At 42.2% G+C, this 14,325-nt stretch overlaps 1 protein-coding gene across 1 annotated transcript in view; it reads right to left on the minus strand.

The window, feature by feature from the left end:
* Positions 1-7,739: 7,739 nt before the first annotated feature.
* The window catches only part of LOC139274582 (NEDD4 family-interacting protein 2-like), a 75,719-nt gene continuing 69,133 nt past the window's right edge, over positions 7,740-14,325 (minus strand). Inside the window, exons 7-8 of the mRNA XM_070891264.1 lie at positions 12,234-12,339; positions 7,740-8,842 (exon numbers count right to left, since the gene is read on the minus strand). Of these exons, the coding sequence (XP_070747365.1) occupies positions 12,236-12,339 (104 nt within the window). The 3' untranslated portion in view covers positions 7,740-8,842; positions 12,234-12,235. The remainder of the gene's footprint in view (positions 8,843-12,233; positions 12,340-14,325) is intronic.

The raw sequence follows: 14,325 nt of genomic DNA on the forward strand, positions 1-14,325 counted from the left end.
TCTGTCCTCCACTTTTCCTTATCTCCTTTCTACCTTTTGCTTCTGCCCTCATTTTATTTCCATCTATCTCCCTGCATAGATTCCCATTCCCCTGCTGTATTAGTTTAAACCCTCCCCAACAGCACTAGCAAACACTCCCCCCCCAGGACATTGGTTCCGGTCCTGCCCAGGTGCAGGCCGTCCGGTTTGTACTGGTCCCATCTCCCCCGGAACCGGTTCCAATGTCCCACCAATTTGAATCCCTCCCTCTTGCAGCATTTCTCAAGCCATGTATTCATCTTAACTATCCTATTTCTACTCTGACTAGCATGTGGCACTGGTAGCAATCCTGAGATTACTACCTTTGAGGTCCTACTTTTTAAATTTAACTCCTAGCTCCCTAAATTCAGCTTGTAGGACCTCATCCCGTTTTTTACCGATATTATTGGTACCTATATGCACCACGACAACTTGCTGTTCACCCTCCTCCTCCAAAATGCCCTGCAGCCGCTCCAAGACATCCTTGACTCTTGCACCAGGGAGGCAACCTACCATCCTGGAGTCTCGATTGCAGCCTCAGAAACGCCTATATATTCCTCCCTTACAATAGAATCCCCTACCACTATATCTCTCCTCTGCAGCAGAGCCACCTATGGTGCCATGAACTTGGCTGCTGCTGCCTTTCCCTGATGAGCCATCTCCCCAATAGTATCCAAAACAGTGTATCTGTGTTGGAGGGGGATAACCACAGGGGACCCATGCACTACCTTCCTTCCACTCCTCTGCCTGATGGTCACTCATTCCCTATCTGCCCGAGTAAGCTTTACCTGCGGTGTGACCAACTCACTAAACATGCTATTCACAACATCCTGAGCATCGCGGATGCTTCAGAGTGAATCCATGCACAGCTCCAGTGCCGCAATACGGTCTGTCAGGAGCTGCAGCTGGATGCACTTCCTGCACATGTAGTTGTCAGGGACACTAGAAGCGTCCCTCACTTCCCACATAGCACAGGAGGAGCATGACATGGGTCTGGACTCTCAAGCCATGACTTAACCCTTAAATTAACTTAATTTGACAACAATGTCAAAGGTTACCTACTGACAAAGAAATAAAAAGATTACTCACCAATCCACCAGCCAATCACTTACCCGTTTGGCTGTGACGTCACACTTCGATTTCTTTTTACTTCTTTGTTTTATCTTCTGCGTCTGCACCTGCACCAGCTAGCCTCCGACGTTCTGCTGCCATTCCCACTCGCTGCCTGCACCAGGTGTAGTCCTGCACCACTCCTCTTGCGATGCTAGCCTCCGACGTTCTGCTGCCGCTCCAAGTTTAATTCTGGTGCTTGTCAAAGATAACATAACCTTTCCATATTTTCGATGTGTACAACCAAACACATTGCTGCGAGATTAAAGTGTATGCAAGAGAACTTATGTTATTGTGATGGTTTGAGACACTTTGACATCTCAGAGACACCGTTTGTGTCTTACCGTTTCCCACCACAGAGTAGCGCCCTTTCAGATTCAGGAGAGCAAGAAGCAGCACGGACAGTCATCCATTTTGCTGAGAAACTATAACTTATTGTTAGTTAGGAATTAGACCTCTGTTAATGTGACCACTCCAGAACCACAGTTAAGTAATTTCTCTTTAGTGCTGGTTTATTGGATTGTTCTGGGATTATTGTATTGTTCCTGATGGTGTACTGCATGAAATCTAGTGCTGTTCCATTTTTTGTATTCTCAGTTCACCACGGACATATTAAAGGATTTGGATTCTGAAGCTCTGTTCTTTGGCCATATTTCTTGGTGTCGCGGTTGATGCTAGCTGGCGAAATTAGAGTTATCGCTTGCCTCAAGCTACATTCTTGCAGCGGCCAGTACAGTGAATTAACTGTGACGAACCGACTTAAGAATTACCCGAGTAATTTCCCAGTGGTCACTACACAGAATGATCATATCAGGTGTCCCCGATACCACGCTGATTCCCCTTCATGGTGAAACTCAACACCCAGAAATTGATGAGATCTCTCCCGGAACTATAGACCCTTCGAGACGACCAGAGAGAGACACATCCCACTTTGAAAGATCTCAATGATGTAGAAGCAGAGAAAAGAAAACTACATCAACACTGGGGCAAAACCTAACAAATTCTCAAAAACCTACAAGGCGCCCTGGATGACAAAAATCACCCTTCACACTGAGCTATGGTCTGTGCTCAAGGACCTCTACAACCAAGACAAAACGGGAACATTCAAGACGATGCCCAACAAACTAAATCAACCTTTCCAGAAAATGCAAACCTTGCAAACAGTACCATCACTCACTCGATGGAGCGGGTCCGCACCTTGTCCCTAGAATCACGCTCAAACATCAGCAGTCGGTCGCGACACTCGGCAAGCAGCTCAAGATCATCATCTTCAGCTCCGAGTGCCCAGGTCAAAGCTCGAGCCAATGCTGCAGCAGCAGCCGAGAACGCAGCCTATGAGGAGGCCATAGCGAAACAAACAGCTGAGTTGAAAGTTCAACAGGCAGCTGAAGAAGCGACAAGGGCAAAAGCAGAAGCCAAGAAACGAGCTACGGCCTAGGCAGACATTCGGATACTTCGTGTGAGACAAACTGCTGTCGTAGAGAGCAAGGTTAGATGCGATACTTCAAGCTGAGTAAGATGAACAGATGGCTTGGCCCCACACCTCATCAGAAGACCTCAAATGACCATGCCTTGCAGTTCCAAGACCATGTCGACATGTCAGCTAGGTCGGCCCGAGTAAAGTAGCTTTGGGCATTAGGCCCGATCTTCTGGCCATCTGTAACGGAACAAACATCTGTCCCAGCACACATTGATGCAGCAGCGAACGACTCAAACTCCTCTCCTCCTGAGATGGCAACCAACAAAGAGGATCCATTCCTCAATCTGACAAGAGAAATTTCCAACACTCTCGCTCGTCAGCACTTGAACCCGATGTCTATGATGGGGACCCTATCATGTTCCAGCCATGGCGCTGCTCACTCAAAACCATGGTAGACCAGGCACGCGCCCCAGCCCCACGCAAGTTTATTTTTCTTACCAAATTTACAAAAGGGAAGGTCAAGATACTGGTGGACAGGTTCCGACACCGGTACGTTTCTGACCCTGAAATTGCCTACCTACCAAAAAGCGTGGAAGGAACTCGGAGAGGTTCGGCAACAAGACAATAATCACAACATCTGTCCTTCAAAAACTCGACAGATTTCCTAAGTTCAAGTCAGACGAAAGCCAACAACTTCGTGAACTTGCCGATTTGTGCATGGACGTTGCGACACAGCTGCTTAATTACCCCACTATCCTCATCTAATTTTCAACAAACTTCCTACCTCCATACACAACGCATGGAGGAAGCGTGTATCAGAGCATAAGATGGCTAACTGGCTAAATTCCTGAAAGATGAAGCCAGACTGCACAACGATCCCGACCTTTACCCATCAAGCCAGGTCCATCATCCAACCTCAGAGAGGACAGGAATAAACAGAAGTCACAGCTCTTCTCTTCACGTCTTGGCAACATTTACACTCATCAAGTCAGCACCCATGCTGCAAGCCTCAGAAAAATGCCTCTATCATGAGAGGCAAGGCCATCATGTCAGAATGCATTGCCTTCAGCAGAAAGCCCATTCAAGAGAGAAGAGAATTCTGTAAAGCCAAAAGGTGTTTCAATGTGGCAACAATCACAGAATAAAAGATTGCGAGACCAAGGTACAATGTAAGGAATGTCAAGACACCGAGAATGTCTCCTTCATGCACGTGACACCGAGACAGAATGGTGGGGAGACCCAGAACGAGAACCCACTAGATGACCACAAGGCCAGAGGGGCTGTTGTGGAGTATTAAAAATATAACACTCACACAAAAGGTCTTTTATAGAGAAAAGAGTTGTTTATTAAAACCTGATTAATCAAGGGAGATCCGGCCTCATCAGTACCGTTACTGAGTGCTCTCAACGCCGATCTCATGGGACAAACTACGCAGTTACATTCTTATACAGTTCAAATACAGTCAAAATGGTGGAACTATGCGGGGAAGTGTACCATTGGTTATTTGCCACCAGTCCCCGCCCACCTGCTACTAATACATTGGTTAATACAGGTTACAGGCAATATTATTGGTTACAGTAATTTCTAATGATTCTATTGGTTACAGTGATTTCCAATTGGTACATCACTGTTGCTACGAGAAAAGCCCCCCTCCGCTATAGGTTGTGTGTTACTTTTCTGTAAACATGTTCCCATACTAGCTTTCAGGCTGTAACCTTGGCAGACCACCTGCTGTCTGTAAACATTTCAAAAAGGCTTTGTGTCTGTTATCTCGTGTGACTGGAACATAGTGGTCTCATCTCATTATTTCTGTGAGCTGTCGACATAAATGTTATCTCCTCAGAGAATTTCTCTGACCTTAGTGTTTCAGCTTAATTGCTGGGATGTGGGATTCAGCTATTCTACCATGAACACATTTTAAACCATGCTCGCAGTCTTTCTTACATTAGATATTAATTACACCGAATTACTTTACCCCTGATTAAGGTTTTTCACTCTTATAGGCCAACGCAAAGTGCACCAGATGCTTGGCTTGCCCCTCTGCACGATTTTACTCTAAGATTGTTCTGTGTAAAAGCTACCAGTGATCGTTCTTCAAAACTTATCCTTAGCTACGCAGTGCTGGACGACCAGTCTAATGCCTGTTTTGCAGACCCTGAAATCTTCAAGGCTTTAAGATCTCCCAGGTCCAGCTTTCCCAGACGAGCAAGTGGTCTGATTGTAGAAGCAGATGGGAAAACAGAATAGCTGCCCACCATCATCGAGAATGCCCACATCCCTGGAGACAGAAGCGAGATCCCAAGTCCCGATTTCTGTGAGAAGTTTCCCCACCTCAGGTCAGTGGCGAAAAGGATACCCGAGCTGAGAGAAGATGCAAACATCATCCTCCTCATTGGAAGAAATTGCCCCGAACCCCACAAGATCAGGGAGTCTCACAACGTACCGACGTAGGCTGGACAGTCTCCGGACAGGTTTGCACGAGCGGTGCAAATGAGAAAACCCATGCCTCCATCAACCGTACTATCCTTCAGCCACAATTGAAGGGCGCAAAATTCACAAGAACCCCCCCCAGTGTTTGGGCTCATTCAAAAGGAAATTTAATTTGGAACTATAAACCGAAAAGTTTGAAACCCTAAAGTGGTGTGGAAGAAACTACGAACTTTAATCGAATTTTGGATTTTAAAAGACAAATTCAAGGCTGTGGGCGGGCCTAAAGAACTAACAGGAGACAACTTGATTATTGTAATTGTCTGGGTGTTGGGACTAAGTTAACTTGTCTGGAGAAATGGGTATTCGAGAATCCTTCTCCACAAGACATTAACAAATAAACCAGAGATAGCCAGCCATCAACCTGAATCTGGAAAACCATTCCAGCATATACATCACACAGAGGCCCAATCCAGCCTGTATGCGAAAAACTAAGCACAAAAGGACATTGCGATTACCAAGCTAATATTTCCATCGGGAAACAGTTTTCGAACATCAACCCACCCAAAACATACTAATTTTTAACGAGCCCGCCAAAATATTACAAAGAGTAAATCCTGCCAAATTTAAATAAAGAATTCTGAACTGATTTGGCGCCAAGATTAGAACCACTCAAACCGTATAACTGGCCCCTGTTTTCAACAGAGGTTGGGTTGCTAAGTAGCTAAAAGGCTGCAGCAACCTCAGGTGACACACTTTGCCATACAACCGAGACCAAGCTGATGTCAAGACATGGAGAGAAACCAACGCGACAATTGTAAACTAACTTTTCTAGCCTCGAAATCCTGAAGGAAGAACATCACCATCGCGGCAGCAACCGACCACAACCAACGTGCTATCAATGGAAAACCACCGCGATCGACCAAACTCGAAACAAAACTCCGAGAAAAAAAAACAAAAAATCGAAAAGTTTCCACTCTACAATCTGATCCTGACCTACCAACGGGTAAAACATTACCCCTAAAAGACTGTAGAAACCTATTTCTAACCAAAGAAAACGGGTACTTACCCCACAGATCCAAAACTCGCCTTATCGCATCAGCGGACTCAACCCAACTGAAGATTGCGCAGCAGAAAGTCTTCTCTGGGGTGTGGCAAGCAGACCCTACCGCATCCAACGAACTCCGAAACCGCGATCTACCGTTAACTGTCAAAAGGATTGGTAAGCATAGTCCCTGCTTGCCCTGGTCTAGCCTAGCTAGGATTAGGTATTGGGAGGTGTAATTCTACTGTGACCCCCTTTGAATGTAATGTGTTGTTCTCTATTAGAGTCATTATAAGCTATTGTAACCCCCACTGAGTGTGTAAGGTATTGTTCTTTAATAAGTTTGAATAAGTTTTGATATTGGACTTTCTTAGAGTAATTCTAAGTTTGTAATTTCTTGACTGTAATAAAATCAAAGTTCTTTTGCATCAAAACAGTGCCCTTTGCACTTTGTCACATCCCCCAAATAAATCCAGAGTGTAGAACCCAAGGGAGTGGGAACGATTCGAACCGCTCAAGTTGGTCAGAAGGGAACCTGACCCCTCAGAGACCACCCCTTACACAATCAGACAACCCAGAGGCCAGCAAGATTCACATTTACGTGAAAGAAACTCGCTCCATGCCCTGACGAGATGAAATGATGAACGAATTATAGAAAGAAACTCCCGAAGATAACTTGAAGGCCATGTCCATCCAAGACCAACACGTCATCAAAATCTTGACAGAAGGTGCTCACACCAACTTGGAAGGAAACTTGGAGTTCCCTCTAGCCTTCAAGAAGGACCAGATGAGCCTAACAATGACCCCCAGGCACTCACTCCTGCCACGCTCGACTCTGAAAACTCAGCCCCTCCAGGCACCACCTCATGCAGAACTTCCCTGGAATGACTGGCCACTTGCACGTATCACTAAGTCCTACCCCAGCGATGACGGAAGAGTATACAATGTGGATATCATGGTCTGCAGCGATGGCATGCATCGCAACTACCAAAGACTGATATCGGAACTTGTACTCGTACAGAAGGCACCTGCCTTGAAGCTGTTCCCACGAACTAGTGAGAGCTGAACTCTAATTATAATAGTTTGGCTAATTTGTAAAAATTCAATGCTTGTTATTTTTACACGGGGAGTTTGATGGTCTGAGACACTTTCTGACATCTCAGAGACACCGTATTGTGTCTTACTGTTTCCCACCACAGGATGGCGCCGTTTTGGATTCAGGAGAGAAGAAAAGAGAGAGGAGAGACAGTCATCCATTTTGCTGAGAAACTTTAACTTATTGTTAGTTAGGAATTAGACCTCTGTTAATGTAACCACTCCAGAACCACAGTTAAGTCAGTAATTTCTCTTTATTGCTACTTTATCAGATTGTTCTGGGATTATTGTATTGTTCCTGATGGTGTATTGCATAAAATCTAGTGCTGTTCCATTTTTTGTATTCTCAGTTCACCGCGCACATAGTAAAGGATTTGGATTCCGAAGCACTGTTAATTGGCCATATTTCTTGGTGTTGCGGGTGACGCTAGCTGGCAAAATTAGAGTTATCGCTTGCCTCAAGCTACATTCTTACAGCGGCCAGTAGAATTACCTAGACCGATAAATCCAAAGCAATATATTTTGATAAAAGTTTTCAAATACATTTTTATTCAAATTCAGAAACAAAAGTGTACTGCATTTTTTCTACTCTTGTGAGTTGGTGAAAACAAAACAAAACACAAATACTAAATCAGCATTTATTCTTTATCCTCAAACTTACCAGTGCAGGTTTCTGGTTTCATACATCTTTTGCAAAGTCATAACAAGTCACCATCATTGACTTCTATTATTCTCAAATACAACTTTGATTTTCTTTATTACTTAGTTTCTGAACAAGCTTTAAAATAATGCAATTTAAAAGAAATCAGCACAAATTGAAATGAACAATCCTTTTAAACTTGTCATTTGATTTGCTAATTGACTTTAAAAGAAGAAAAAACAGCCAAATGAAGCATTTTTATAATAAGGTGTAAAAAGCAATTATAACAATTTACAACCTCAATGTTAAAATCAAATTCCAGTTATATTTTTCTAGCAATCTGATGCAACATTTGAGCCAATAAGAGAATAGTTGTGTTAACAAAGCAGTTTCATGTCATGCAATAATCACTGTAAAAAGTGAATATTGAGAATAAACCAGCAAAGCCATTTCAAAAGCTTAAAACCATACAAATAAGTGGATCTACTTCCTGTTCTGGAAATTTTTTAAAGGCATATCAAGATACTTAATAGAGCTCTAATCCTAAATCCAGTAAACTACATATTGTTCTTCAAATATTACCACCTTAACAGCAAAAAAAGGGCTGCTTTTAAATTTCAATCATGTTAAATAATTCAAGAAAGAGATCAATTTTTTAAAATCAAATTTATCAACTGGTTCTGGGCTGGGTCGGTGAGAAGGCAAAGCCCTTTGGATATCCAGTCACAAACTTATTTCAGCGTCTATGGGATAAACACTTTGGTCAATGATTACAAGGATAGCTCCACTGTATTTCTTCAGTCGCAATTTATAGATCAGAACCCTTTTACATTAAAAAGGCTCACTTTTTGTATATTCACTTTTAATTAAAAATTTGAAAGGGAAAGTTCCAACCATCCAGCAATTCAGCAAATCGGCTCATTTTATGATGCGTCTTGAAATTCAGTAATTTGCTTAGATTTTGTGGTAACACCTTATATTATTTATTCTTCAGTAGTTTTACATCCAAATAACTTGGCAGCTTGAAGCACAACATCTGGACATTTCACATTAGGAAGGAATGTTCGAGTTGCTCATTAGCCACATTCTGGAAAAAAGATATAAAATTACAAAATTAATTGTTTGGGGAATTGTGTCCTCTTCCTCATTTTCCTTCCAATCTTCTGCACTTAGTCTTCTGAAGGCAAGAAATTGCAATAGGGAACAGTTCCATGGGTATAACCAACCTTCTGATAATTCACCCAATTTATTGTGTGTAAAGCCTGGACAATAAATATTGGATGCTGATCACACTACTGCCCCATCTATTTTCCATTCATAACAAGAGGAGCTACAGCGATGAAGACTGGCCATCATGGCGATTTTCTTTAGGAATAACGTGGTCAACTGTAGCAGCACCCTGACTGCTCCCCGCTCCCCACCCCTTCCCAGCTCAGAGACAGAAAAGATTCATTTAAGATACATCATTCAAAAATACCAAGGTGCAAACATTCCTTTTCGTAAAATTTCTTTTAATATATGAATGGCTTGAAAGATCTTCTGTCATTTAAAGATTGACCATCCCAAATATATTCTCTAATATAACAGTAATTGAAATTTATGCTCGAAAGCACAATTTATTCATAATCCAATATTGTAGCCGATTGTGAACCACTAAAAGATACATTTTGTTTATAGATGTTAATGAATTTTACTAGGTGATGCTGGATTGAAGTATGGATTGACAGGAACTAGTGATTCAAAGAGCAAGTTAATACCATTTGTAAATAAAGCACACAGTTTAAAGGTTAAAAATAGGCAATACAAATAAAAGGGACCGATACATGGATTGACCTTTAAATTTAAATGAATCTCTTAGCAATACCATGCTTTATTTATAAGACCATGGCCCTGATATTAACAGGGAGGCGGGGAAGGTGCGAGGGAGGCCGACAAAGCTAGAGACGAGGAGGTCCTGACGATCTTAACAGCAATTTAAATAATCTTCTGCAGACTCCCATCCGACAGCCTGGCCAGCAGGCGAGAGCACAAACAAGCAGCAGGAGGCCGCAACCGGGGACCCGTGGGGGCAGTCGGCAACAGTTAGGAGAGGATGAAGGCTCCAGGCTGCGCTCTAATATGGGGAGCAAGGATATTGGTGCCGCCATCAGGAGGGGGAGGTCTTGCCAGGACATTAGGATCGTGATAGGGACTGGGGGCGGGATAAAGAAGCCAGGGCATCGGGGCTGGGGGAGGCAAAAGAGCAAGGCTTCCTTGTGAGGCCTGGGAGCAACACTCCTGCTCCTCCTGGCCCACAAGGAGCGCTACCAGAGAAGACCTTCAGCCCTTACCTTGGCCAGTCGGCTCCTCTGACCTCGGATCTGCTGCCGCATATCCCACAGTTGGCTGCGTCTTTTGAATGTTAATTAGACCCCCGCCTGCCTTTTGCAGAAGCCTCATCGATGGCTTGACATGTGTTTGTAAAGACTTAACCGGGCAGTAATGCTGTGGGTTTGCTCGATCCTGATATTTTAAACACCCCCCGCCTGGTGGTGGCTTGGGGCTGGGGGGGAGGGGGGGGTGGAAAAGAGATAAAATTGAGGCTCATATATTTGTAGACAATTGCAGCTTTAGTAAAGCCTTATGCATCTTAGATCTGTAATTAAGCATTAAATAAAAGATTATTTGTATAGTGATGCAAGGATATTTAAAAGCAAGAGTTATTACAATGCATTTAGGAAATAGGAAAAGAGAAAAGTACATTGTAATTGGTAACATTTTAAAGAGCGAAGGGACAGAGGGATCTTGCTGCGCTGATACACGTCATTAATAGTGTCAGCACAAGGAACAAATCAGAATCTTTGGATTTGTATCAAAAAGCATAGAATATAAAAACAAGGTAATGTTGAAATAAAAGCAAAATACTTTTATTGATTTCATACACTATTCAATGAGTTTCAAAACAATATGGCAAACCTTCAACGTGTACCCAAAATGGGCGTGAAGTGGGTGGGACGGCAGCTTCGATTGCCGAATGTGAGGTATAAATTCTTGCCTGGTCAATGCCTCACAGAAAGCGGTGTACAGCTCTGCTGACCACAGTACTAAAATGATATTGCAGCTACTGAAAGTATACAGTAGAGAGCAATCAGAATGATTACGGGGAAGGGTGGATTGGATGATGACAAGCAATTTATGTAAATTGGGTATGCTTCCAATGGAAAATAGAAGGTTGAGAGACAATGTGATTGATGTTTTAGGATTCTAAAGGGATTAGATGATGTAGACCACAACAAACTATTTCATCTTGTCCAGGATAGCAGAACCAGAGGACACGGCCTGCGCTCAAGGGTAGGGTGGGAAAGAGTAACTTCAAAACTAATCTGGGGGAACCCACATTTCAGTGAGCGACTGGTCAATCTATGGAACAGGCTCCCTACGGAGACAGCAGGAGCAGTTCGTATTGATTCATCCAAATGTAAATTAGATAAGATAGATAGGTGGGGCAGCAGTGGGTAATGTTACAGGGCTGCAAGGAAGCAATTTTGGTAACAGAATAGACAGAGAAAGGTTGCTCAGTTGATGGGAGTCATGACCAGGGGGATGCGGGTGCTGGCAGAAACAGAAGAGCACAGCATCAGTTTTGCTCACATTAAGCTGGAGGGAACTTTGTTTCACATAAGCCTTAATGTTGAACAGTCAGAGACTGCAGCAAAGCCGTGGGATCAGTGTGGAAGTGGAGAGACATGTAGAAGCTTACTCCATGCTTCCACAGGGTATTGCCAAGAGATAGGATATCAAGGAAGAGACAGGATCAAGGGTGGAGTTCTCAGGTACACCAGAGGTGACAATGCAGACACAGAAGGAGAAAATGCTGAAGGACAAGGTAATGTCTTTGTTGCAACAGCTATGAGTGGAATCAGGAGTCAGCAGTGGACTGCAGAGGAAATACGTTTCAATCACACTGAGCAGATTCTCTCCTAATTAAACACAAGGATGTTATTGTTATTTTAGGGGAATGGTAGCATAGTTGTTATGATACTGGACAAGTAATCCAGAGGTCTGAACTAATGATCCAGAGACGGGAGTTCAAATCCAACCACGGCAGCTGTGGAATTTAAATTCAGTTAATTAAAAAAATCTGGAATAAAAAGCTAGCATCAGTAATGGTGACCATGAAACTACTGGATTGTCGTAAAAACCCATCCGGTTCACTAATGTCCTTTCGGGAAGGAAATCTGCCGTCCTTACCCAGTCTGGCCTATATGTGACTCCAGACCCACAGCAATGTGGTTGACTCTTAACTGTCCTCTGAAATGGCCCAGCAAGCCACTCAGTTGTCTCACTACCACCTTCTCAAGAATTAGGGATGGGCAATAAATGCTGGCTTTGCCAGAGATGCCCACACCCCATGAATGAATAATAAAAAAACATTTAAGAAATACGAAACAACCAAATCACAGATTGTTACCCATTTTCCCATTGAAATGGTTCATTACCTCTAGTACAAGAAGAAAAATCTGGTCCTGTGTGCCGCAGCCATATTCTCAGACATGTTTCTGATTTTCAGGTAGTTGATAAAACCTCTGAAAAACAGCAGCAGTCCTAAAAGGGGAAAAATACAAATGAATATTTTACTTTAGAAAGAATCCTGAAAGGGACAAAAAAATAAGATGAGCGTATTTTATAATGGATACAAGGAAATCACATCAACAATATGAAGTATATCAGTAGAAAAGCTTTACAAATTTACTTCTGATCACTTTTTAAAACTTGGCTACAACCAGTAAAAGAAACACATGTAAAAGCAGCACAAGAACTGAAAGTAGTACGTTTTTCATTTGGATTCAGTCAGAGGTCCACACAGACTCTTAATTCAAATTAAATACAAACAAAACTAGCTGAAACTACTACAATTCCTCCAAATTCAAAGGGTGGTGTACATATTACCATACGGCCACTTCTACACTGCATCAGAATCCAAAAGGAACGAAACAAAAAGATAGGTTTAGTTGCCATACTTTCCCCTCTGGAAAGCAACACTTCCCTCCTCTCTCTCTCTCACCACCTCGCTAAACTAAGTTACATTTGCTATTTTTAAATATAGGAATTGGATTATATGCAATACAAGTAATAGAACTTCTACTCCTAGAATTTAAATGAACAGCAGTGGTGCACATGCTCCAATCATTTCATTCAACCTTTCACAAGGTTAAATCAACGGTGTATTTGCATAAAGAACAGAATTCCATTTCTACTAGCAATCGTTACTTAACAACTACCCTCCTCTCCAACAATCTTCAAACAGATCTAACTTTCTCAGTGTCACCTGTACAGCTAATAAATCAGGGCACATTTTAACAGGACCAATTTGAAATGTTTCACGAAGATAAAACAAATCAGTAATATAATTAGTATGGCAATAAAACACAAAAACACGAGAGATAATTTAGTAGAGTCCGAAATCAAAATGGCTTTCTGAAATGTAAACTTTGAAAAATGGATTTTAGTCTGGAATGTAAGAAAAGAAAGTGATCTTATGTTTCATTGAAAACAGACATTTGGGCAAACCGTCAATCTAAATGGTCCTGATTTACATTTAATCCTGAAATTATGGCCCCACTGCACAATTCATATAAGTATTAATAAAGATTCTTAAAATATAAGCACTTTGATAGATGCTATGCTATAATTTAATATGAAACAATTTAGAGAACATCTTTAAAATTTAAATTAAATGAAATTTAGGGCATTTCAGCAACTGAGATTACGGATTGTCACACTGTTTTAATTTATTCTTGACAAACTAACACAACTGGTATAGAATTAGAGCTGAAATAACAAAGCAATTATGTGGGCTGTCTGGGGTATCAAGGAGAACTTAGAATCCAACTATGAATGATCAAGATTAGGTTCAGTAAGCATGCATTTCTATTAGCTACATTATGAAGTTTGCTGTACTCATTTATTCAATTTTTCATATTTTCAGAGTTTAGCCCTCATACATGGTGTAAGTCAGTGTTAAATAATTGTAACATTAATTTTGTGATTAAAATTAGAATTCTTCTCAAATATTCTTTGCTCATTTTCTGAAGATGTTGACTCTATGCTGAGGTATAGCTCCACACATCACCGTCTGGTAGTGCTCCAAAAGTTGGCATTTTTCATGTGTAACCATGTTAATGCCAATTAGAGGGCCCGTACCACAGCCACAGCTGAAATCATCAAAGACTAACATTCAAACCCACAAACTCATTCAGAAAATTTTTTATTGACCTTTTATTCTATAGAAAAGAGACAGAAACCACCTGATAGATGTCTTTAAAATTATGAATGGTTTGACAGGGTTGATGTAGAGAGAACGTGGCCAAAATTGCCCCACGCTGGGTTTGGGTTCCTTGTGCAAAAAAAGTTGTCTGCGTTAACCCGGCATTGGCGGGTTGTGACGCTCAGCACATCAGCGCTGCGCTGATGACGTCAGTACATCGCTGATGCGCGCATCATGGCACCGCGTCACAACGTCCCTCCCCTTCTCTTAAAATGGAGGGACGCTGCAATCTGAGCTGTACATTCAGTGCCGCCCACTGGGCC

This window comes from Pristiophorus japonicus, chromosome 10 (genome assembly GCF_044704955.1).
Source record: "Pristiophorus japonicus isolate sPriJap1 chromosome 10, sPriJap1.hap1, whole genome shotgun sequence".
NCBI classification, from domain to species: domain Eukaryota; kingdom Metazoa; phylum Chordata; class Chondrichthyes; family Pristiophoridae; genus Pristiophorus; species Pristiophorus japonicus.